At 41.1% G+C, this 26989-nt stretch overlaps 1 protein-coding gene across 5 annotated transcripts in view; it reads right to left on the bottom strand.

The window, feature by feature from the left end:
• PHKA2 (phosphorylase kinase regulatory subunit alpha 2) overlaps positions 1 to 25548 on the bottom strand; it is a 45604-nt gene extending 20056 nt beyond the window's left edge. For 2 of the 5 annotated variants that reach the window (XM_026867843.1, XM_026867835.1), the window contains exons 1-20: positions 25428 to 25548; positions 21883 to 22041; positions 21129 to 21176; positions 20500 to 20668; positions 19576 to 19658; positions 18901 to 18981; positions 16122 to 16220; positions 15665 to 15811; positions 15387 to 15440; positions 14728 to 14850; positions 12620 to 12715; positions 11130 to 11237; positions 10358 to 10436; positions 8749 to 8883; positions 6700 to 6809; positions 4037 to 4181; positions 3527 to 3605; positions 2478 to 2641; positions 1666 to 1839; positions 480 to 568 (exon numbers count right to left, since the gene is read on the bottom strand). In XM_026867843.1, the coding sequence (XP_026723644.1) occupies positions 480 to 568; positions 1666 to 1839; positions 2478 to 2641; positions 3527 to 3605; positions 4037 to 4181; positions 6700 to 6809; positions 8749 to 8883; positions 10358 to 10436; positions 11130 to 11237; positions 12620 to 12715; positions 14728 to 14850; positions 15387 to 15440; positions 15665 to 15811; positions 16122 to 16220; positions 18901 to 18981; positions 19576 to 19658; positions 20500 to 20668; positions 21129 to 21176; positions 21883 to 22041; positions 25428 to 25430 (2145 nt within the window). In that variant the 5' untranslated portion in view covers positions 25431 to 25548. Of the gene's footprint in view, positions 1 to 479; positions 569 to 1665; positions 1840 to 2477; positions 2642 to 3526; positions 3606 to 4036; positions 4182 to 6699; positions 6810 to 8748; positions 8884 to 10357; positions 10437 to 11129; positions 11238 to 12619; positions 12716 to 14727; positions 14851 to 15386; positions 15441 to 15664; positions 15812 to 16121; positions 16221 to 18758; positions 18867 to 18900; positions 18982 to 19575; positions 19659 to 20499; positions 20669 to 21128; positions 21177 to 21882; positions 22054 to 25427 lie in introns of those variants that run through there. The other 3 variants (XM_026867861.1, XM_026867852.1, XM_026867871.1) reach the window with 3 other exon arrangements.
• Between the last annotated feature and the right edge of the window lie 1441 nt (positions 25549 to 26989).

Consider the following 26989-nt stretch of genomic DNA (forward strand, 5'->3'; position numbering starts at 1 on the left):
GCAGCTGGTCACACATACAAAGCAAGTGCCAGCACAACCCCTTCTTCATGCCTTGTAGTGGGATCTGGCTGGTGCCTTAAGGATGTCTGTCCTTTCACACACTCCCCTCCTGCCCAGACATTAGTATAAGTAGCATTTCTTGGAGAACACTTCTAAAGGTCATGCACATCCCACCCTTCTCTTTGCGTGTCCATTTAGAATTAAAGATTGGCCTCTAAAAATAAGCACCTACTATATTATTTTCTGTTTTGCACACACAATTAAAAACTTTCCACTTGATAATGTCTATTTAAGCAAAAAACCTTCACCCAGCCAAAAATAAATTCCAAAACAAGGGAGTAGCTATCCAGTGTCTCAGGCAGCATGGCTTGTCTGTGAAGGAAAATAACAACTAGCATAGGGTTTTCCTGGGAAACACAGGAAAGGCCACAGTATTGCATCCTAAAACCACAAACAGCATAAAAATTCCCACATCTTACCTTTGTCTCAAAGAAATGAGGATTATCAACAAGATTCAGAGACTTCCGGTGTGTGTTCAGAACTTTAGTGGGAAGGGACATAGACACAGCTGAAAGCAAAGCAACCAGAAAAAAAGAAAAAAAAGGTCCGTTTCAGTAACATGAAAACTGGAAACACCTACATGAAGCAACTGCATGAGGCAAAACCAACAGAAATACCTCCAAGAGTCAAAATATAAAGGCAACGCTTCTGAGATGCTGGAATTCAGAGACAAGCTCACATTCTGAACCTTATCTCCGCGCATGCTTGCTCCAAGAGCTTCTGAAATCACCATGCCAAAGGTTCAGGTGCTATGTGCTCAACTGATACCTCTCATGATAGCCCATGCCTCAGCCTATAGCCCAATGACCTGACCCTGCTAACTGTTACAAACATTTTAACAGGAAGTATATGGATAAAATGGTCTAACTGGTAAGATATCCTAATTAAAATGATAACGGTAAATGCAGGCTAATGCTCTCTTAACCTCTTATGTTGAATTCAATAGAGGATCAGATGATGGGAGAAAAGACTAACAAAAAGTCTTGGAAGTTATTAATTTACACTGAACTTAAGTAAAGTATTCCCATAACCAGGACATTAAGTACTATATACCTACATATAAAACATGCATATGTTGGAATCTATTTACAAATTCAAAGCATTATTTTAGTGTAAATCCTCCAATCAGTCTATTAGAAATGTAGCATAATTAGGAATACTGTTGTCCCTCTCTACTTCATTTGTTCTTACACATTTAGAAAGTACATGTACATACTTATGTTTTTCTGGTATTGAAATGTTTCATTCCACCACAACTTTATTAAACTAAGAAATATTTTGTATAAACAAAGACAAAATATAGAATTCACTGACTCAGGTGCTAAAATTCTACTCAAATGAGAAGCTGTAGCTGTTTCCATAACATTAACTTTGATTAAATATTACATTTTATAGCAGGTTATTTATGTATACACCAAGACATGGGATACTGTGGGAACACGACAGTAACAGCTTGAAACTCATTCTTATTTCTTGATAACCACAACATACTCGTGCCACAAGTTCTTTTTAAACAGCAGAATTTTGAAATACTTGAACTTAGCCCTTGTAGCACCCAAACCAGGTTTTCTATTACTATGACTAAATAATAACAGGGAGAAATACCTGGAACCTCCAAGCCCTTTGTCTTGGCCATTATTGACAGTATCTCTTTTGTGGAATGGTTTGCACTGAACACAGATGGTTGATTCACAGTCTTTGAAGTTGGAGGCAGGTATGACCTCAGTGCTGTACTCTGCAGGACATCATTTATATACTGATCCAGCTCATCCTGGCTTTCTAGCGTAACATACGTAAAAGAAAAGGTTTATTAAAGGTAAAATTATAATTTATCAGTGCTTTCTTCTTTCAGACATTCTAATATAGAAGGACATACAAAAATGGAAGAATACCATAAGCAAGAGATTTTTAAGCTGAACAAATTGGAAAGAAAAAAAATTAATCAGTTTTTGATACTTTGAAAACCGTTACATTAAAAAGTTGTTTTTCCCTTTGAAAGGAAGTGAAAGGGTTTTTATCTTGCTGGTAGTCCACAGATCACGGTTGGACTCAATGATCTTAAAGGTCTTTTCCAACCTCAATGATTCTATGATTCTATCAGCTCTTCAACACAAGCTCTTGTCTATAACTCCTTACAGTCTCTTCCTCCTTCCAGCCTCTTCCACACAATCCCTATCTGCTGACTATTCAGACTCTGCTTTACTGTAGCAGTTACTGGTCAATGCATACTATAAACATAGGAAGAATATGCACAAATACCTTCTCCAAATTAAGTCATGCAGGTACTGTCCTCAGACTGATGCATGAGAAACCTGAACTACTATCGACTGCACACAAAATAGACAGCACTTGTAGGTGAACCCAGGCTCTGCTGATAGAACCTGACAGAGAAAAAATTTGAAGTGAAAAAACACTACCTCTTTCACAGAAATCTGCTGGATAGCCTCCATATTCACTGTCAGGACTATTACAGCCTTCATTAGGGTCATCAGACAGTTTTATGTCACAGTCTGGATCCAGGAAGCTCAAATACGTATGAAAAGAGGTGGTAAGAAATTCTGATAGCTTGCCTATCTTCACCCTGCAAATAGGAACATGTCAGAAAGTGTTACATCCACCACTTTCATACTGATTAATGCTCACTGAGCTTTCAACAACTCCTCCAAAATTTATGAGACCTACTGTTAAATTCACCTTTGATAACCACAAAGCAGCAGATACTGATACTAAGAAAAACAAACACAAAACAATAGTTGCCAATCCAGCTGAGTACTTACTGCTCCAGCTACTAATTGAACTTAACTGTGTTATGGTAACGCCTACAGGCCTAACTCAAAGCCTAATTATGCAGGGTGCTGTATGTCTATAAAGAGAGAATATGAACAAAGACGTAAACTCCAAGGATAATGCATGAAGAACTGGGGCTGAGAAGTTCCCATTAAGAACAGTACCTTTTCACAGAACTGCAGTGTTGCTACAAAACAGAAAGCACATCTGATCGTCAGAGGAAGATACTGATTAAGAGTGGGCAAGCAGAAAGAGACAAGGGACATACTGTAGCATCATACTAAACTGCTTTCATATGTAGGTGAATGAAACACATAAGCTTACAAGATACTACATGTAATTCATGTTTACAACATGTCCAATAACTGTGAAAGATAATTACTTCTTAAAAACAGAAGCCCAGCCAAGACAAGTTTTTTGTATTTCCAAAGGTCTGACATTTTTTTTCTCTTATCCATTAATGGCGGTCAGAGATGGAACATCTCTTGGGGGATAGAACTTTCACACTGCATGTGAGGTCCAGCTACCACCTGATTGCCACATAATAATTAAAGCTGAAACTTGTCTCTCTGCAGAGTTCCAGCACAAGGTCTGTACACTATCACAAGTGCAGAACTGAAACTTGTAAGGATTTAATTGAAAAATCACGGAGAGACCCATTTGAGGGTTCTGACATTACCTTGCACCTCCAAAATAACCATCCTCTAATTTTCTTATGGTGGCAAGAACCGCTGGATGAATGTCAGTACCATCATCAACTAAAAAAGAATAATGGAAGAGTTGAAGCTTACCAACACATTCTTAAACTATCATCTCCAAATAAACTGTATTACTGGGTGTTCTCTCCAAATAAATCAGACAAATTTAAAATAGAACAGACAGCTGTTATCAATACTAACTTATTGAAAAAACCCCAAACAAACAAGCAAACAAAAAACAACCCACTCCAGACAAGTTCCAAGGCATTTCTATCAAATTTCTTTGCATAGAAATAGTGTGGAGATGATGGGGAGATGAAAGGATATAAAGAGGGAGTAAAACCAAAATTAAATCATCTAAATTCAGCATATACTTGGTAAACTGTACTTCTGATGTTAAAACTCATGCCACCTCTCTCCCCTCAGACCAGCTTCCATCCTACTCCTCTGCAGTAATCTACTCTGCTTGAAACAGAGAAAATTAAGTTTACCAAGCATTGTGTGGGTAATAGGAAACGTCAGGGTTGGTCTCCCTGTCATCCTCCAACAAGAAGTGAGGTAAGCCAGCTCTGTCTTGAGCATCTCCACAATCATCTGATTGTCTAGAGCCAGATAGAAGTGATGCTGGTCAGTAAACTAGAGAACAGAGAAATATGGCATATGAGTAGTTGACAGTGCTCTCATTTTTTTCCATCTCCTCCCTTAAATCATTCACAAAAGCTGTATGAGCTATTCTTGACTACAACATAAACTGCATGAATTAACCACACAAGGCCTGCGACTGTGAAAAAGAAACCCATCCTTGTGCAGAGTCCATTTTCTTACACTTGTAGGCTGACCATAAAGAAGCCATACAAATGAAAAAGCAGATAATCACACCCACAAAGTAGAATCTTCCCAATGCTGAATTACAGTAACCTATGATCTGGAAGTACACTAAATGTGGAAGAAAAAAAAAAAAAATAGCAACAAAACCAATAAACAGTCTCAAGGGCATGCTGGGGGAGCTGAAAACCAAAAAATCCAGACAAACAATGGAAAGTATGTCAAAGCAGGCCCAGCAAAACTTAAGGAAGCACCTAAACCTTGGGGAGGGGTGGAAAAAGGAGGCTGGGTTGTAAAATAAACATCATTAGTAAGACACACAGGGGTCAAGGAGAAATTCTGTAAAGGCATCAGAAGTAATAGGAAAACACAGAAACTGTACATCTGTTAAGAAAGAAAGGAGGTAGGAAGAGAGGACACAGGCAAGCTGAAGCATTCTATGCTGGTTTTCACTAACAGAAGTAGCAAATTATGACCTGTAATAGTACTTTTTAACAAAGCAAGAAGAGTTCAGTCTGAGTATGGGAAGAAAAGGTTGAAGAGCACATAAATTCAAGCTGGCAAAGTCCAAAGAAATTACTTCACAGAACCAGCCAAAACAGTCCCTGAGCCACCCACAATTAGTTTTGATAATTCAGGAAGAACAAGTTAGAGAAATCAAGAGAGAAGCAAACATACTGTCTGTCTTTAAAAAGGAAGAGCCATGATAACATATATCTGTCAAGCCAATTTCAGTGCCTGAAAGCACAGGAAAACAAAGCCAATTTGAGACTGCCAAGATAATTACAAAATCATAAAGCAAGATGGCCAAACAGTCATATCAAAAACCAATCTCAGCAAAGGAGTCCATTTTCTTTCTTTGGGAGCAACTGGATAATAGCTGCTAGAACATGGCTGACATCTCTAAACTTCTGTAAATTTTCACACTAGTGAGTTGAAGAAAAAATATCTCAGGAAGCAGAACTGCTTGAAAAACTGTTCTCAAAAGGTAGTTTTTAACCGATTTTTTTAGAACAAGAGGTTACCTAAATGCAGTCAGCCTTTGCCCCACACCTAATCAATGTTCTCATTAGTGAACAGGATGAAATACAAACTACAAATCCACAAAATTTGTGGACATTAGTCAAGATCAACACAGATGAGTTAACTGCTAGCGTTAGGAAGGCGAAATTAAACATTAATTCCATCCCCTCAAAAAAAAGGCAGGGGGAAATATCTGGCTACAAAGTACAACAGAAAATGTTATGGAGGGTTTAGTCAAACACAGAATAAGTAGGAACTGTCAGTGTGTTGCTAATGCAAAGATAAATGCTCTTTTGGAATATATTAATACATACTTGATACATGGCAAAATTTCAGCTGTAATACTGGGTCCTACTTACAAAGTAAGATGAGGACAAAGACATATTTTGAAAAAAATCACAACTCCGAAGTTTTCCCTAATCTGTGAAAGTGAAAACTAGTGTGGGGAACAACACAACAAATAGCCTGTTACAAAGCTGCTTGTGATCAATTGATATGGGGAAGAATGGGAAGGGATTCACATTTTTTGCAATAAATCTGATGTTTGGGCATTATGAACCACTCCAGAAACCATCTGTGGAGTCCACTGAATGTCTTCCACTGGAATTTAAGACTACATTAATCAAGCATGTATTTAGGAGGGTATGAACATTCTTTATTCTGCTCCAGTTGCACATGTGTAGAGCAGGTGACCCCTTGGTCTTCTAGTACCAACTGCTAGAATAAGTCTACAGGAATGTGTCGTATTTCATTAAATGTATAAAAACAAGAGCCATTAATTCTGGAAAGATCCAAACTTCCAGCTACATTGAAAAAGGCATTAAACAGAAAACAAAGACAGAACATCCCTTTCTCAGCACTACTGACCCTTTCAACAATATAATGAAAAGATTACATCTTAGTCCCTTGGGGATTACAGTACTTGGCACATTTCTGTGAAACTAAATTTTTTATCAAAGCAATCAGTAGAAGGATATATTAAGTGAACTATTTCTGGAGAAACATATTTCATTAGCTAGAATGTTGGTTTGGGCAGAGATCACTAACAACTTTGTACTATTGATTTGCTGTGTTCTCCTATGCCAGAAGCCAAAGCAGCCAGACTCTGTATGACAGAAGAGAGATTTATCAGCACTCCTACCATGCTGATCATCCAACGCTCTTAAAAACCCCACAAAGCAAAGCACATCTGCTTTATCAGCCCTGCTCTACCTAAAGTAAAGTGACAGCACCTAAAAGCTAAGTGCTTCACTAATCATTAGCCATTAAGTAAGCAGTGACTTCCCTGCCAGCTTTACATCCTCACCTGAGGGGTAAAAGCAAATATTTGATTTCTTATCACGTACAGCTTGGAGGTGCCTAACACTCCAATATGTCGGTGTGGCCGTCCACTTAATTTCATGTTCTTGTTCCGGCCTGTAAAGAAAAGAGAAAGGAAGAAAAGTCTCACCTAACATTTCCTGTGCGGTTTTCCACAACAACCACTTTAGACAAGGAAATCTGCTTCATTGATACCAGCAAGACAGAAGACAGAAAACAAAGCGAGGTGCTACAGACTGGGCCATTTTGCAGCAACCACCAATATAACAGCTAGAGTTCTTCAAAGCCATGATAAAAAATAAAAATTTTGGCTTCACTGACCATGGGATCAGGTCTTTTAATTACAGTCATTGCTTAGCACTCAAAGCTTTCCCACCAAGAAGGACAGGATGTATGCCCTTTCAAAAACAAGGCCATCAACACAGAACAGGAACTGCAGTGCTTTCACTCTAGAACCTTACAAATTCTTTCCCACAGGTGGCTACATCCAAATACAGAGACAGATTTTCACTCTTTCATCAGGCTATTATGCTTCACTCTTTCAGTGGAGCTTATTAGCAAATGATCCTCACTTGCACCCTCTGCTCCAGCAGCCAGTAGCTGACTTGAATCTCTCTGACAAGGAATGAGCCAAGCAACCACATGCCTGAAAAAATGCCACTGTGGACATTCCCAAAGGAATCACTGTTAAAAACAATACACCAATGTGTCTAATCATCCTACTCACCCCACCACTAGTGAAAAAAAGCTATAATGAATAATTATGAAATAAATGTAAGCTTCAGCAAAGCCCTCCAAATGTTTCATTTGTTAAAAGTTCTTTGTGATAAAGATTCTTTTCCAAAAGCAGCATATGCTATTTCCCTTATCCATCTAAAGGGCACACTTTCTAAGACTTATTTGCAGACCCCATTACTTTGGATGCTTCCAAAAAACTTCCTGTTAAAAAAAAACAAAACAAAAAAACAAAAACCACCACCACAACAACAACAAAAACCCCAAACCCGTCCCATGAACAGCCTCATACTCTCTCTCAGCATTACCTGTAACCCAAATAGCATGGGAACGTGCTCCAGACTGACAAAGCACGATACATCTCCCCTTCTCCACGCTGCAAAGGAATCTACCCTTGCTGATTCACCCCACCTCATTTTACTTTGCAGTAACATCCACAGCTTTGAGTCATGAGTTGATGGCAGGCTTGAAGTAGTAGAACACAGTTCAGTTAGGCATACATGCTACAGATTTTCCACGAAGAGCCCATTCATTCCAGCAAGGATTATCAAAAGAGATGGTTATCAAAAGATTTTCAACAACTAGAATGAACCAGTTGGAGTTTTGGGGCATTTAATCAATCCAGCTGCCAGGCTCTGGGGAAAACAGGCCTCTACGGTCACTGCTGAGGAACTGGAATGTATTTCAAGTCCCAAAAAGCCCTAAAGGTTTCTGGATTTGCAACAGAGAGCTTCAGCAGCTCAACTCAGCTCAGGGTTGGAAGATGTGTTAGCAAGAACCTGACAAACCCAGAGATGCTCTGATAGCAGCACAGCTTCCCTAATGTGAGCAGAAAACTTCCAAGGCTGTCTGCGGGTAGAATGGCAACCACACTGCTCAGTTTCCAGACTTAAACCAGAAGTACTCTGACTTCTGAAAGGAAAAACATTTGGGTTTTTTCTGTGGTTTTCCAGGCATTTTTTCTAAAGCCAGTTTCTCTATGGAAGTAGTTCCTGCAGGACAAAAAAAGAGTCAGTTCTTGCCTAATTCCAAGGGCAGAGGAAAACTTATATTTTGGCCACCTTCTCTAATGAGGCAATTTTTTTTTCCTGTTGGATTCCCCTATTTAAGACAGAAGCTCCAATTTTGTTAAGTTTCTTTGCACAAATGCATTTTCTTCATTCAAAGAAACTGATTTAAATAAAAGAAATTAAATCAAAGAAACTGAGACAGTGTAAAGCAAGAAAAACAAAACCCAAAACACTACACTTAAAAAATACCTTACACATTAGTAGAGAGACTTCCATTTTCAAATACCTACCCAGCATAGTGTAGAGGTTACTCAGGATGCGAGCTGGCTGCACTCTGAGCGGATGGATATCAGCAATACTCTGAACACTGATTCCATGGTCTTGCAAGAGATTCTTAATTTGATTAGATTCTGCCAAAACAGTTACTGCATAACAAAAAACAAAAACACTAGTAAGAAGCAATGTTCTACTCTTTCTAACTGACTGCCTCTACTATCACCTCTCAACTAATGCATTTAGGTCTCACTTCTCTCTTAATGCACAAAGACCTCACTTCTGTCTTAATTTACAAGCTTGTGAGATCAAAAGGGATTGCAAGAGGGCATCAGACAGTTTTTGGTGCTCTGCTTCTCAACATGTCTTGCCATTCCTGCCCACTTTGGACCACAGGATAATTCAAGTTGGAAGTACTGTCACAAGGTCTCTACTCCAACCTCCTGCTCAAAGCAGGGTCAGCTCTGAGGTTAGACCAGGTACTCTAGGGCTTTATCAGTTTCTTCTGATTTCTTTCAGTAACGCTAGTTTGAATCATGCAGTCTGTTTTAGCAGATAGGGCTTTTCCCTCATAAAACAAGGAGAAACATGACTTGAAAATCTTTGTTTTAATACAACACGCTTTAACAACACAGCCAAGTCAATGGGGAATAGGTGCTGTTACTTATATAGCAATAAATGTTAAAGAGGCCATAAAATGGCAGAGCTAGGGGGGGAAAAAACAAAAAAGAGTCTCAAAATCAGAGGAATCTCTAAATCAGAGGAATTTACAATCCAGGGCCTGATTCCACCTTCTGCCTTGCTTGAGGTTTTGCCCATGTTAGGTGGCTTATTGGTTTGGGACTAGTAATTCAGTATTCTTTTTTGCATTATAAATACTTGTCAAAGAATGCTAAAAATAAAGAAGCACTTCTATTTCTACTAGAAATTAAGCAGTTCAGAGTAACAAAATGCCACCCCCATGAGACACCAACAGGGGTTAAACCAGCACCTGCCCAGGTCACAGTATCTTTGACAATGGCTGCCCCTGATAAACGAGCTGGTTGCTCTTCCAGAATGGTACAGGCCCTTGAAAAGCCTTTAAGGCCTGATCAGTTGCTGTTTTGTTTGTGCCCTACTTAATTTTCTGGTTTTGGCTGTTCCTGCACTGACTAAAGAAGCCACTCCCCACAGCAGCCAAAAGAGAGCCATAAGTCTGGCTCGTCACCTTTGTGTACAGAGATCATCCCCACTTGTTGCTCTCTGGTTCCTGTGAAAAGGTGCTGCACAAAAACCTAGCTAAACTGACCTGTCTCCTGTCAGCTCTGCTCTTTCTTACTAGAATCCAACAATATTTCTCTTTTTACTAAAAGATTTAGTTTGCCACTCTCCAGTCCCTGACGAGTCTTAAAATTTTAACATTTTTTTTTTTTTTTTTTAAAAAAAGTCTGCTAAACCTGATCTTCCCTCCTGGAAAAAGGCAGCTGGGCAAACAACCCCTTTCTCCTTCTCACAGTATCATCAAAGCATCTACATGCCATGCAAAAAACGACATTATTTTTAAACATGTCTTTCTTCTCTCCTGTACATAGGGACTTCACCATAACATGATCCAATTCACTCAGAATGTTTAAAAAACTCCTTTACCTTGTACCACAACATCAGGTTTAAATCCAGTGGAAAACCTCCTGTTTAAGGGATCAATTTCACCTGCAGCAAGAAATCCCTAGAAAAAATGTTAAAGAAAGAAAAAGAAAAGAAACAAACAAAAATTAATTAAAAGGCTTCTGACGACATCTAGAAGAAATCTTAACCAAATTTTGTATTTTATCAGGACACATTTATCTCCCCCATCCACTAAGTAGTGCATTCAATAAAAACAATGGCTTCAGTATTTTTTAGAACAACAAGAAAATGGTTATGACTGACACAATCTGCTTGTTCAGATTTCCCATTAGAGTTGCAGCAACTGACACAATTTTGCCAGGCCAGTGATTTTTTCTGTAGCTCCACAGAGATATTCAGTGGTTCCTTTAACAATCCATGGCTAATAGAGGACAACTCCACAGGCATCTTATGCCATAGAGTAAGACATAGCCTAGTGGAGCTAAACCAGGTGCAAAATCCTAGCTCTGGGACAGACAAGTTAGCCTGGGCATATTCCTCTAGCCTAATGTTACATCCAGTCCATCTGACAACTTATTTAGCTTGATTAGAAATGGACAATTGCATATCTATCTATCTATAGAAAAAAAGAAAAAGCTCTTGAAAGGTCAGAGTCACCCCCCCCATGGTTCATGTACATGTTTATTCTGGAAAACACACTGTCCCCTACCTGTCAACCAAACTGTACTTAAAGCCCAAGCCATCTCAAGACAAGATGAAATACAAGCTCACCTACTATACAACAAATAATTACCTCTGCTAATAGGCAGCTAAGGACATACAATGATTGGCCCCAAAGATGAGGCAACTTTCCCACTGGGACACGATCCACTGAGTGAGGATTTTCATACTCCTCATCCACCTGAAAACAAGGAAGAAGAATTACCCTAAAGCTGTGACAAACAACCAGTAACATGAACTATCTGAAAAAATATGCCCTATCATCTACCCTTCCTAACGTGATATTATCACTGACATCAAGATGTCTCGGGTTTACTTTTAAGGCTGCACATTTTCTGTGAGAAGAACTAGCTTCGTTTTTGTACACTGCTCCACCCTTTGAAGCTGGAGGTTGAATGGGGACTCTGCATGCAATTATGTTTATGCTTGGTGCTAGCACTTCCCCTTTCTTCTCACCATGCTTTTGCTGCCTTCCCTCTGGGCAGCTTGTAGGTAATTGTGTGTCTGCTTTCCAACCCCTTACAAGGTTAACACTTGAACTTCACTGATGTCTACCTAGCTTCCTGAAGTAAAGGTACTTCGCAGAAATAAAGGCTATTCCACCCTTCACATGTTAGCAAGAATGGTCAATGGAAAAATTAAGAGCAGACTCTTATTAATTTAGAAAAAGAGAAACTGCCTTGGTTTTGTAGTATACAGATCTATTGAGGGCAGGGAAAAACCCTCTTAGATAACATCTTTAATATAGCCATTTAAAAATGTATACATGACAGGCAAAATCTACCCTGTTTACTTGGCATGTTCATCAGATCATCATCATCATTTTATCAAAATTCACAAGAAGGCTCTGAACTCTTACATGCTTGTTCCCACTGGGAAGGAAATTCAGAGTTTCCACCTCAGATCTGCAAGCAAGACATCAGCTGTCGACACTCCCTGCCCAAACTCAGAACAACCCTGGAGGCTCCACACCCTTAGTGAGTGAGGGCTGAGAAGTCTGGAGTGGGAGAAAAAGTTGGCAGGGAGGGATAGAAAGGCAAATAGCAGGGAAGAGCACATAGGCTCATCTGAATTTCTCTGTCACAATGGGACAATCAGGTAAACAGCAAAGATGGGGGGAAAAGAAAAAAAAAACAAACCAAACAAAACTCCCAGACCAAACCCTAATCCATCTGAAACCTGCTTCTCTCTCACATACAAGCTCTGGAAAAGAAAGAGCACAATCAATTAAAAGACCAGACAGGCAGGCCAATCTACACTTTATATCTTTGAGCTTCTATCAGCATCAGCACTTCTTAAATATCTGTCCTGCTATAAGGATTTAAAACTTTAAACCTGCTCTAACATTTCTGCAGGCACCCAGACTCCCAAGTGAAAAATGGGACCATTTGGAAGCCTAAAGTTTACCATTTCTCAGTGGGAGCTCTTAGTTTTTAAAAAATGTGCAGTAGTCTTTTTGTTATTGCTGGTTTAGATTTATCAGCGATAGCAAACTATAAAACTAACATTCATCTTGACATCTATACTTTCCATACTGAAGTGGATGCTGCATTTTCACAGTACCTTTTCTGGAGGGACTGCATATAGTTCAGGCATTAGCACTATTCCGTTCTTCTCTCTAATAAGTATTCCTTCCAGTGCCTCTCTATACTCTTGTACCTGGAAATATTTTTAAAACAGACGGAGAATTCACATTACAGCCAGCAAAACCAAAACAATAAAGTTTTAGCACCTTCCAAAAGTATTTTTCTGCTGAAAGTTCATTAAAACAAAAAAGAAGGAGGAGGAGAGGCAGAATCATGACTTGCTGATGGAAGATCGGGGTTCAAATTCTCAGAGACTGTTCCAGCATCTCAGTATCATTGGCCTCAGAAACATGAACACACATATTTAATCTATAACACACCACTGCAGTACAAAACTTCTAATGTGTTCCTATCAACAAGTCACTGGAACAAATTCTACACGACATTTGCAAGAGATAACAATGCCGTGATATGGATGTCAGGATTGCCAATATCCATAAAGGTGTAAGGTGTACAAATTGTGAGCTTCCTATCATGCACATTTGTCTATGATTTTCTGCATTCTGCTTTGCAGGATTGGGAAATCAGTTTCTCTTAACTGATTTGGTTAAAAATTTGCCCAATGAAAAACTTGAAACCAGATTTAAACTATTTAAAAATATTTAAGTTAACTGAACAAAAAATCCTCTTGTTCTTGTATTGATAGACAACATATTATGAACAGGAATACCAGAATGATACAAAATAAAGAACATTTAATATGCTTTTTACCAGATCCCTTGTTTTGTTCCACTTCATAACTATCCCATTACAAGTTTTTACTTACAGGGAAGCTGTTTTCAAGCACTACCAACACGTGTCTCTGAAATCCTATTTCTGTTAGCCCTTTCTGAGTACAGTGGAACACACCAAGGTATGCACAGGTTCATACTATGGTTCACTGATATTTTCAGTATCCTGTCCTGATCCACTCTTTTTGAGTCCTCAGGGTTGCTTATTTTTCTAACAATTTCTGCCATTGCCACCAGTTCTTTGCAGTGGTAATTGGAGAAGACCAGACATTCACCTGAATGCCTCAGTGACTCACTCAGCGATGTTTAAACTGTGGGAATGGGGAGCAATTTCTCGGTCTGACCATGCCCTAACACAGCCCATCTTCACACCAAAAAGGCCACCAGGTACATATCATCCCAGGTAATCCAACTAAGTTCTAGAAACTGCTTTGTGAAGTGGTATTTTATTGACATGACTGAAGTTTCAGTAAACCTTCTTATTTTCCCCACATGAAATAATGCCATTTCTCTCTCCACCAGACTAAATCTATTCTGTTCAGGAAAGCAACTTACATTTCTAGTGTCAGTATTTCACTTGATTTACAATATCTGGTACAGAAAGAGGGCTTTTTGGTCTAAAATCATCTGTTTTGTTTCTGATGCCATTTTATTTTTGAAGGGTTTATGTTTAGCAATTTCCTGTCCCCCTGCATACTAGGTGACATTAAATCACATGTATTTTTTAATTCCTCCAAGCCACCAATCTACATAAGTCCTGGTATGAATACATTTAGTCCTGCCTATTTACTGCTCTGTAACTCACCAGTACTCTCTAGGTGTCACTACAGCCTTCGGAGGGCTACAATCAGTTTAGCTCCCCTGATCACTGGATGCTTGACACAGTAAAGGCATGAAGTAACTTAGGGAACTAGTGAAAATGAAATGGCTCCTCGTAATCCAACCCCAGATCTCCCTGAATGTATAAAAGGGCTGAATATTGTTCTCAGCAGCCAAGGCACCAAGGCTGGGGAAAAAAGAAGTTGGTCTCATCCTGAAGTAACTGGAAAAGGGGAATAAAGGTTGGTGATAAGACAGAAACAGGCAAATAAACCCTGTTTGGCCCAGTCTGACCATGCCAGCTAACAGGGCCCCTCAACCTGGTAGACAGAAGGCAACAAGGCCCCAGTGTGCACAACACTGCAGCCTCTACCACATCACAAACTTGCCAGGAAGGTGGGATTGGCCGAAGACTACTCCCATCCTGTTGATGAGGTACCCAACTGATACCCAAAATAAATGTGGAGCAAAGCTACAAGATACTGTGGGTAGACAGCTTTGCATCTCCATTGAAAGTAATTTCTCCTTTCCTCACCTGGATTTTGTCCTCATTAAATACTCCATCAATCAGGAAGTATGTCCAGAATACCGGCCACTCGCATTCAATATTCTCAAAGAGCTTCAGTTCAGCAGGATCATAGTGCAGCCTGCTTGGATCCTGAAATTCAATCATACTCGTCTAGTCACAGAGCTAAATTAGTCACTCATATTCCAACGGCAGCCTATTTCATACAAGTAATTAAACCCAAGAAACAAATAAAAACACAAGAAATAGTTTCCATGCAGCCTCTTCACTTCTTTTTCACATTCAGTCTCAAACTCATTTAATCATTCCCTAGACAAATCAACCCTTCCCAGTCTCAGAATCTAGGTGTCACCCAAATAATCTTGGCTCTGCCTCAGTTCAGAGGTATTTTGGGAACTCCTCAGAAACACCACTTCCGCTTAGGCACCATAAGGGTTCATTTCTTATAGAATTATGAATTAAGTTCTGTCCTTAAGGGTTTTCAAACCCTTAGTCTTCTTCAGACATGTGTCATTTCTAGGGTGGATACCTGGATTAACTCCAAATCCACTAAAATGCCTTAACAGCGATACACATCTTCACCCCTTCATGTAAATGAGACAAAAAAGGTCTATAAACAAGAGATAAAGTTCTTCCTAATGCCTAGTGAAAATATACATCGGAAGTACCTCTCTGGGTGTCTTGTAACCATCTCTGAGAAAGCGACAGCAGCCATAGCGGCCCTGTAAAAACAAACAAAATTACAGAAAACATCACATACTGTTCTTCTTCACAGAATAACATCAGCATAAAAGTATGTGCTCAGTTTTAAGTGTCACTTAGGGATTTTCCTCTCTCTCTTCCACACACAGAACCAAGTCTGGCAACTTTTGTTTAATTAGGATTTTTGGTTAAGGAAAGGAGGTTTTGCTTGTCTTTTTCTCTGGAAAATAAAGGAAATCCTTACCTGCAATTTGGATATGATTTCACTCTTAGTTACATTAACAAGGTTTAAATCCTCCACTGCAAAAGCCGGGTAAGAAATAATAGAGAGAAGGCCAGCATCTATCTCCTTTGACGTGGATGCCCGTGGCAACATGGAGTATAGAATAGACTGAGCAAAACAGGAACAGAAGAGAGGGATGTAAAACAATTCACCTACTTCAAAAGACTATGTCCAGTGCAAATGGAATAGACTATACTATTTTCAAACCGACAGAGAACTCACTGCATAATTATTTTTAAGTGAGTTAGAATACGAATGCTTCACACCAGTCATTTTCACATGATCAACTAGAAACAGGGTGAACAATGTAGTCTGAAGCCATCCTTATTATGTTAAGCTCTTGGTTCAGTTAATCAGCATTTCATTTAAAAACAAATGGGTTTTCCCCTAGCAAAGGAAACAGAAGACTAATTTTTACCTGACAGTGCTCTACTTCATCAGGAAGAACATGAATCACTGATTTGTGTCCTCCATGAGCTCCAAAAAGATCTAGTTCATCAATTGCTTCCAAAGCAGCCTCCAAAAAAAAAAAACCCAACCAATCACTCAAAAATCATTAAATACCTTTTAAGCCAAGTATACACCCTATCACCTGTGCTTATCCTCTAAAGGAAATTATGTTAAAATATCAGTCTGCTCCACTGACATTTTTTCATCTTTCAAGGGAAGCTTCGCAATAATTCAGAAAAAGTAAGTATTCCTGTCTTTCCACTAGAAGGATACAGGACTGATGTGCTAGTGATCTTTCTTATAATTTAAATGCAATGCAAAACAATAGAGAGCTGGGCTGCCACTGAAATAATATCTAAAGTACGTAGTAATTAATGCTTCTCCTGTCCTATATTCCAAAATACCCCCCATTCAGTAGCCTTTCACTCCTCCTGCTTGAAGGACTGTTCAAAGAGGAAGGCTTGTTCAAAGCGCCCCAGAATCAGCAGAGGCAAGTGCCCTGAGAAGAGAGCATCACCATCTCTCTGATATTATCACTTCCTGAGAGAAGAGAAACAAGATGTCTGCTCCCTGCACAGCCAGTGAGGCACACCATGCTCGACGTCACCTGGTGAATCACCACATCCGTACCTCTTGGCCATAACACATTTGCCTAGTGAAGATGTCAGCAGCCCAACCACCAACTCCATTTGGGCACTCCTACATTCATCTAGCAGGCTACAAAAGCTGGCTTTGCAGAAGCGGGGCATGCAGCACAGTGCAGGGAATGTGGCAGGAAGAGAGCAAGGCCTAGACAGCCAGAGTCAGGCTCGCAGAGCTTTTCTCTGAAACGCATATTCACAGGGCTAAAGTATCACTGTGCCCGTTTTTGTCTTGCAGGTTCATGGTAACGTCAATCTCTGACAAAGGAAGGATCGCACACTGCAGGTTGCCTTTCTCTCTCTCCAGTAAGGCAAGGGCATTTTCCTTCTTCCAACACAAACATGGGTTTACTAGTTCTGCAGAGCCTCTGTCTAGCCAAGCATTAGAGCAGCAGATGCTCCTGACAGTAGCAGAAAGCCCCATTAAGGAACTGATAGTTGGGACTCGGGGCAGTCTTAATGGTGAGCAAAAGGTATTGAGAACAATCCAAAGGCATATGCTCTGTTCTGTACTACTGCCACAGGGACCCACACAAATCAGATGAGGGAGGGAAATATTAACAAGAATTCCTGAGGCATATTTTAAAAAGTAGTATTTACCTTGCCCTCTGCAGCAGGGCCTCCAGCGTGCCTCCTGGTACCCACCCAAACCAGCACTTTTATTGAACCCAAAGAGATGCAAAACTGTGCAGCAAGTCCCACAGGTGCTCCTGACATCAATGCACCCAGAAGTCACATAGAGAGCACAGCAACTCGTGTCAGGCTGTTCAGTGCAAAAAACTTAGTACTGGAGAGCTAAGGAATAACTTACCCCAGGAACACTGCCCCACTGCTATTTGACTGAACTGTGGTCAAGACCAGCAGTTTGTCCCTCCTGCAGCTACACAAGACCTTGGTAACTAATAAATCCTGCTGAAATGCACCTACACCTTTGACCTTAACAATACTTGGCTTCTGTCAGTCTCCCGGACAGCATGTAAAAACGTAGTTGTCAATTACACATTTACATTTATGGCCTTCTGAGCTTCATTTATAGTATCTCTGTGACCTTGTGCTACGGGGGAACCAGAAATATCCACTTTCTTTTAGGTACACCTTTATCATTTTTCCCTCTGAATTACTTGTGAATAATTTCTTAGACTGATATTCTGCTGTTTTCCAGAATTTACATCCAGAGGGACCTTGACAGGCTTGAGAGATGGGACTGTGCAAACCTTGTGAAGTTCAACAAGACCAAGTGCAAGGTCCTGCACATGGGTTGGGGCAATCCCAAGCAAACATACAGACTGGGCGATGAGTGGATTGAGAGCAGCCCTGTGGAAAATGACAGGCTTAGAGAGTTGGGGTTGTTCAGCCTGGAGGTGAGAAGGCTCTGGGGAGACCTTATAGTGGCCTCCCAGTACTTAAAGTGGGCCTTTGGGAAAGATGGGGAGGGACTCTTTGTCAGGGAGTGTAGTGATAGGACAAGGGGTAATGGCTTTAAAGTGAAAGAGGGGAGATTTAGATTAGATGCAAGGAAGAAATTCTTTAATGTGATAGTGGTGAGACACTGGCACAGGTTGCCCAGAGAAGCTGTGGCTGCTCCCTCCCTGGCCGTGTTCAAGGCCAGGTTAGACGGGGCTTTGAGCAACCTGGTCTAGTGGAAGGTGTCCCTGCCTGTGGCAAGGGGGTTGGAACTAGATGATCTTTAGGGTCCCTTCCAACCCAAACCATTCTGTGATTCTATGATTCTGATTCTACAATTCTATGATTTAATCTTACCATGAAAACATCACATATAATACTGGAGCTAGAGAATTAAGACAGAAAACCAGAGGCCACTTAAAGAGACTGCACCTCACTGAATCCATCAAGAGTCATGCCTCAATGAATCTGGCACCCTTCTTGCAACCCCTGGAACAACTGTGCTGAGGTCCCTCAATGAAAGCCATTATCACAAGGATTTCACACTGAAAAATACTCACTCACACCCAAACAAAAATTCTTATACAATCAGCTAACTATCGCAGTGGCCAAGAAGACTATGCAAAGGAAGCCATCAGGTTTGTCAGAGCCCTTCAGCGTGAAAGAACAGCCATGAAGGAGGTGTCAGGAAGACTTTCTCACTTTGGCCATCCCTACGGAGCTTGCGTTCAGTTCAGGGATGCCCTGGTTTGTCTTATCACCACGTTCCCAAATTCCATAATCCTGCAATAACAACATCATCAAGAAAAAATTGGCATGATCATATAAAAAAACCAATGTTTTCCCCCCTTGTACCCCAACAAAACCAGACCCCTGCATGAAATCAGTTTATTTGCCTTAAAAAGAGAATTAAAAAAAGGCTGCAAGTCTCCAAAGAGCCCCTTCCTCCTCACATTTAAAGAACAGCACAGAAAAATATACCAAACAAGATCAGGTCTACAGTCATGAATCACTGTCTTCACAGAACAAAAAGCACTTTATCCTTCCCCCTGTACATGCTTCAACCTGTGTCCCTTCAACTTGTCACTTTCCAAAAAACCTTAACACTTTGCTCTTTTTAGAAAGGCCCATAAGATTTGAATGAGATATCAGGAAATATTAACTATCAATACAGAAAAATTATTATAATCTAACAAGTATCTCACCCAGAAAGCCCTCCCACCATCTCCAAAGATGCTGCTCACAATGTAAAGTACTGACAGGATCTGATCTCTTCTCATGGAATAAGAAGTCTGTATTTTTCTTCTCCATCAATAAATAATTTTCCACCCACATCTGAGCAGTGTTCAAGTGATTTACATATAAATAACTACTTACAGCAACTTTGTAGGCAGCTTCTATGTAAAATACAAGATTCTGAATAAAGGTAACTTCATCAAGGGTGAAGATAATACGTAACCCTGATTAAAAGAAGGGAATAGAGTAATTATACTGTATCAGAACTGAAATACTTACTCCTCCGTGAGTTTCATGGGTTTTTTTATTTGCTACCAACTACTGCCCACTGAAATCAATAAAAAACTCATGTTGATTTCAAAAGATCAGGCAGCAAGCCTCAATACTCGCTGCTGATAAAATACTTCAAATGCCACCAATACATACTGTTTCAAAGATCAACCAAAACCCACCCCTGCGAGACCAGCATTAAGACACTGTGGGTACAAAGTAGATACATCTGAGCCAGCTCTGGCACTCACAAGCAGTGCATCTCAATTCCCGTAGCTCTCCACCCCTTCGCCCTCTTAAGAGTTCTATCAAGGGACCACCAGGATGACCAGTCACCTGCTCTGCAGGGGTCAATTGTAAGGGGCTCTGAGAACAGAAAAACACATAAGGAAACAAATCCTGTCCTTGCAGGAGGAGGACAGTTAAGAAGTGCACAAAAAACAGTGCCAGCAAGAAGAGGAACACAGACAGCACTACTGGCACCTGACTCAAAGTTGCCACTCTCTGAAGAAACCTGGTTGTCCATAAGGACAGCAGTCTTCAAACACAAAACTTTTCTCTCACATGGCTCTGAGTATCTCATGTATTTGTATGCCAATATGAAGGGAATGGACATAGTCACTATAAACATGAAATCCTAACTAAGCCACATCTCTTTTTCAGAGAAATATTACTTTCTTCTGAGTAATAACTGTGTCTTTGCAGCTAGTTACAACTTTTTTTTCCTTCTTAAATGAAAGCCAGAATAGAAAAAGACTGCAATAACAGTCAAGGCTAAGATTATCTTCTGCTTACCTGATGCAGTCATCTGTGCCAAGAAAAGCAGGTAAAGCGAAGTTGCATCCACTTGTAGATGCCCCCACTGGTCATCCCCAACCACCGTGGCACAAGTTGCAGAGTTATACTTGGCATGTAGGCAGTCTTTGGTACTCTGTGTGCGTTTGAACTTCTCTACCTTATCTACCTAAAATACACCACAAATCTCAAATCTGAAACATTTCAGAAGAAATTCTCCAAACTACTCAAAACTAGTAACTTTTCCTAGGTGAGGAGAAACTTGAAGTCTTAATTTTTGTTACCTCACTTCAGTGTGTTTTGATTGATCAGACTGCTTAAACACAACTCTAACTTTAGGCTTCAGCTAAATCACATCTCTCTGGGAAAGAATATTACCTTGTTGAATTCAAATCTTGGTTATGGGTATGCATCTTGGTGAGAATCAGTTTGCAAAGGCAAAACCGATTTGCTACAAGCATAACCTCAAAAAGGGGCAAGATTAGAGTTTTGCTCAAGAGCTTGAAAAAGACTCCCCACACATGCAAAAAACTCACTCTATAGAAATAAAGACACAAGGAACACGTGCTTCAGATGAACTGCTTAGTAAATGCAACACATACTAGCTCAACTCATACCTATGACATTACCTGTCTCATCATGCACTGTAAGAGTCCCCGCATCAGCTTCACAACGTTCTGCAGGAACAAAACAGACCAGTGACACCCTCATAGGCTGGCCTCATCAGCTGTTACAAACAACGTTCAAAAGTGACAAAGTTGACACTGCTTACTAACATCCTGCCAAATTTAAAAAAAGGCATGTTTATCTGAAATGCTTTACATGCTTTTTTTTTTTTTTTTAATATACTGGTTGATTTTTATTCCCACATTCCTATCTAAGAGAACAAATCTTTTCCCAAAGGCCTTCTCTCAACAGTGGAGCAACTCTCTGTGGTCCCTCTACCCAGGTAAAGAAGTAAGACAAATGCTGTATCTTGTAAGGATAATAACAATGATGATTTTTAGATCCAGGGTACACTGGCAGAGGACTGCAAGACACTGACATGATCGGAAAACCTGTGGAGCTTCTTCCCTTCTTCATACAGTACAACAGAAAGCACATGAGTAATGTAAAGAAAGGGCCTGCAGTGCATACAAAGAGAAGCAGGAGATTTTGCTATACTGGAGAAATCAACCTCATCTTTTTATAGAAAAATTATTGTAGCCTGAAAATATGATCATGCAAACTGAGCCAAGGTTATTCTGTCACCACAGATCTCCCTGGGTTGAGCAGTACATACCAGTCCATACCTAGACACAGCAGCAATGTGAACACATCGTTCAGAACCATGACCATATAAAAAACCAAAGAGTGTAACTGGTTTACACCAGTTTGACATACCTGCTCGAGCTCGTAGGCTTTGGCCTTATCCTCATCCCGGTCTGCATTCTTCCGATAAGCCATTCCCAGCCCCCACACAGCCAGGATGCTGTAGATGTTGTCCCGCACCCAAGCATCTTTATGGTCCGTACCGGCTGAAAGCAGCCCCGTAACTGGATTCTGATCATGACAGAAGGAATAAAGAGCAAACATTACTAACTGAAATCCCATCTTTCCATGTCAAAGGGTAAAAAAACAAAAGAGGGAGCCAAAGATAATTTCACACTGATGGCACACTGAGGCTGCTCACAATTCTGTGACAGAAGTGAGGTCCCATCTTTCTTTCCCAAACTCACACAAGTGAAATGCAAAATTTCTTTGAACACTTCAGGACTTATGGCATCCAGCTGGGCATCCTCATCCACATAGGATTATTAGTTAAGTCACTGAGTGAAACTTGAAATATATTGAGGAAACAGGAATTTAAATATTACATATTGGTAAGGAAAAGAGAGTACTGAGTTAACATTAAAAACTGAGTCTGGGATCTATTCGTCTCTATGCAACTGGTCTGTGGCATAAAATTGAGGAACTAAAAAAACACTACTTCCCTTCTCTGAAAATAAAAAATTATTTCTATTTATTTACCTGCTTGGCTTATAACAGCTAAAGCATAAATGCATACAAAGTCATTTTATGTCCTCCTTGAGAAAATGTACAGAAAGACAAATTCCGATGGTGTTGAAATGCAGCACGCTGAGTAATCTGCATCCCAAACACTCCATTAAGTTTTTCATTGCATCATTAATTCCCATTACTGCATTATCATTAATTTTTAAGGCCACCTTTTCCAGCTGTATGTTCTTCACTACCAAAAAAATGAGGTAGAGAGGCAAAAGGTCAATAGAGCTTTCAATCAAATCAAGTCTTTATAGCAAATTTCAGTGAATGCAGACTGGTTGCCCGGACTGGTGTGACAAGGGGGAAAGATTGCAATAATAATGATAAGTACAATTAAAAAGAATACATACAGTCATTTCTCATTTCTGCCACACAGGAGTTCAGTCAACTCCTTCTGTAGTTATTTTTAAGAAAGACGTTTTGAGGGGGAGGAACTTCAATTACAATTTCCTGGGCTTTGCATGTGACAGCTAAACAAGACAGGGGTGACAGCCTGACACCCATGACTAGGCACTGTCAGTGCTATTGTTACAGTTTGAATTACAGCAACGTTAGTGGCTCATTGAGAGTAGAAACATGTAGTTCTGCTGAAACAGTCCCGCAGCACGGTCTTCACAAACCCGATAACAACAGCAGGAGCACCTACTCATCCATTTGCTAGGGAAAGCAGCACATATGAACCCAAAGAGCTTAAAAAACTTCTTTATGAACTTGAAAAGTCAAACCAAAGAGTTACTCTTTTTCTGAGAACAAGTGAGTGAGCAAAGAAAGGGGTCCCCACTCCCTGCTGTGCCTGTGTGGCAAAAAACAGGATCTTGAAAGGCAGACCACACATTCCCAGAATTTTTAGAGGGCACTTTGTTTCCCTCCTCCCGTGCAGCACAACAAACTTCTATGTACCTGCAGCCCTGGCTTGACAGAGATCGCCCTACTGCCATTCAAGCCCCAGGGAGGGATGTGCCTTCCTTCAAGGGGCTGCATTAAACCCATCCAAGCGCAGCTATCACCATTTCAGCCCCTCCGGCTCCTCTACAAGAAGGTCCCAACTCTTGGGGCACACTGGGGCTGGCTCTCATGGGCTGACAACATGTTGATGCCTTTTCTCATGCACATTCAGAATGTTAGCAGAACCATACAATATATTAATTAATGTTTTAAGTGGTTTTGGTTTGGTGTTTTTTTTAGAAAGTGCTTACTCTTAAAAACTACAACTATTCTGTTACCTGCTGACACCATATGAAAACTACAACCCATACAAGTTGCTAAAGAACCCAAGGAAACACTGAGTGTGTTTAACCCTAAAGATGTCAAAGGGATGTCTGCTCAGCTAATACTTCAAAACATTAAGTCTATGCAGTGGTTGATAATTGGAGTAGTGGGTCTGATCCTGCAAATCACACTGCACAAACAGATCCATGAAGTAAGGAATTTCACCAGCACCCATGGACTCTGTGAACTGAGAGCACTGCAACAGAAAGCTTATTGCTAGACTAAAACTTTAAACTCCTGTATCATGCCCAATCCTGTTTTTAAGTCTGTTATTCTGAAGCCAAAAAAAACCCCCACAACACCAGCTCCTACAGGGGACCAGACACTAAAAAGAACTTCAGCAATACAGGTGCAAAAATTGCAGGGTTCTAATCAGAGCAGCGATACAAGTAAGTCCAAATTTAGCATCTTGCTGAAAATCTATTTAATTTCCATCTGTCTCACTGATCTGTCAGATGAAAACTGATGTAAGCTCTAGCGAAGTCTGCAGAGAGTGTATGAAACCAGACACACCACAACTGGGGTTACCCCTAAGTGTATGCCAAATGTGCTTTCCTTATCAGTTCCAGATGCTTTTCTCTTACAGTGCCTTAGCAATACTTTAACTGTATATAGGCATTACGTTTTGCTATTTTAGGGACATATTTTAACATTCGCATTTTTTCTTATCTCAAATTAATAAGCAGCTGAGAACAGCCTTCTGGCGATGGTCTTCAGTGCTTGCTCAGCTCCAGTATCGAAACATCCCACAGGCAACAGCTCGCAGACCCCACACCACAGTAGGCAAGGGCACGACAGGAGCCAGTAGTTTGGTCTTATCCTCCCTCTAACAACCTTTAACAGGATCATCCCTGTCACTGTGCATGCTGCAGGCACTGATCAGCAGAATGCAACACTTGCAAAACAAGAAAAAGTTTGCTAACAGCTTTAATCCTGCAAGGTGCGACATACAGAAAACTGTCAGCCCTGGTGAGGGATCCGGACTTTGAATACATGTCTGCCTGCTAGCACTTAAATTCTGAATGAAAATTTGCCTCCGATGTTGATTTAGAGTGATTGGAATGAAGGTAAGATCAATTGCTGCTACTGAGAAACCTGACGCCTGGTGTACTAAACACCTTATTAAAGCAAAATGTTCCTGAGCACATGATGTGTTCTCGCTGTACCCTGAGGAGAGCGAGCTTGTTACTGCCCTCCGTCAGAGCACACCAGTTGACATGCCAAGTCTGCATACCTGGCACGCTTCTGGGTGCAAGGTATAAGGTCAGAGTCACACATCACCCCTATGCTGAGTAGCAACACCTCAGAGGCATCTTAAATACCTCCTGGCTCTTCTGCCAGGCTGCCCCTGGGCAAAACAATGGCTTAAATTCCCCTCCCTGGCTCCATCCTGAAAGGCAGTAGGAAGGCACCACCAGTGCAGCAGCTGCCCATCCCATCCCATCATAGGCTGTTCTTCTCCCAAGCAAGACGAGGCTGCCCAGGGCCAAGGACAACTGTCCTAACTTGCCCAAGCAAGCACTGCATCTCTTCACCCAGCTGAGCAGGATGTTTTCATTCTACTGCAGCGGAAAACAATAACAGAATAGATACAGAAAACAAATCTAGAAACTCACCATGCAGCATCTCTCTGGGCCCCTCTTGTGATATTTTTGTCCCTCTGCCTTGTTGCTAGCCTGTGACTTGTTTTCCACACACGGAAGAAAACTTCTTTATCTCCTTCCCTCACCTCTGAACTCTCCCCAGCATTGAGCACTGAGCAGAAAAGGCAGCACTGAGTCATGAACATGCATCTAAACACTGTAAATAGCAACTACAAAATTCTGGGTCACTGGTGTAAACACCCATATTACCTACCATTAAGTTACCATTTTTATTATTGTTAACTATTAATAATCACGAAGGCACAGATTTTATCGGGCATGTCTGATGAATGGATCTCAGGGGCTCCATCTCTAACAGAGATCATCTTCATCCAATAAACATGGAAACCAAGGCAGGCACTGGAAGCTAAAATGACTTGTCCAAGGTCATCTCACAAACAAGAGGCAGAGACAGGAGCAAAACTCAAAGCCACTCCCACATCCCAGCAAAATTATCTTCTCACAGCACTTGCACCATCTCCTTGCATTAGTTTCTGATGGATTTACAATTTACAATAATTAGTACACAAACATTAATTTGCAGGCGTCTGGACCCTGCACCCACAACAGTCAGTGACAAAAATCTTACTGACCTAAGCAGATTTGGGTTCTAACCTCTTCTTTCACTGCTTTCCAGTTGCTTGTAACTCTCAGCAACTCAATATATTTGGGAACTGATCCGTGCAAAAAACTCAGTTGCCCTCACGTCCTGGACTGCCTTAACTGAAGCATGACACTGCAAGCACACTGCCAGCGCCCATCCTCAGATCCCGCACGGGTGAGGCGAGCACATTAAGCAGAGAGCTCTATGCTACATGCTTATGCTGGCCAAAACCCACAGTGGGTAATGGTTTGTTCCTACCAGCTCTGACACCTTATTCTTGTACTGCTCACACATGCAGGCAGCCCTGCCCGAGAAGCCAGGGGCCAAGTGGTGACAGCGGGAGCAGTGGCTCCACTCAACCCCACGCTGGACAAGCTACACCAGCAGCAGGTTGGGGACAGGAATCTCTCGGACGTGCAGCGCTGCACACACGTACCGCACAAAGGACACACTGCGAACCCTGCTCTGTCCTGGATTCACACCGAGCTGATGCTGACAAGACGCATTTCAAAGGCCCTGTTTGGGAGCTCTACGTTACTGGGACTTAATAGTGTTAGGGGCATACATATATAGATTTACATGTTACAATGTACGTCTACACAGTGTCACAACGGGTGGGTATGTACGGTATGACCGTGTCACAACGGGTGGGTATGTACGGTATGACCATGAACACGTTCTATAAACAGCACTACTGTCTGGAACCTCCGACTCGCTCTATTTTCCACGTATCTTCCACCGTGCATTTCTATAAGCGGCTAGCGAGCACCTTCGGGGCTCCGCACCGCCTCAGCTTCCCCCGCGCCCCTCCTCAGGCGGGGGAAGGAGGAGGTGATACGGAAGGAGGCCGTGCGCCTGGGAGAGGAGATATTTTCTTCCACCGGCCCCGCCGTGCCCCTTGTGCAACCAGGCTGCTGTGACCGGCCCCGGC

This window comes from Athene cunicularia (assembly GCF_003259725.1).
Source record: "Athene cunicularia isolate RWA chromosome 1 unlocalized genomic scaffold, athCun1 chr1_part1, whole genome shotgun sequence".
Classification (NCBI taxonomy): domain Eukaryota; kingdom Metazoa; phylum Chordata; class Aves; order Strigiformes; family Strigidae; genus Athene; species Athene cunicularia.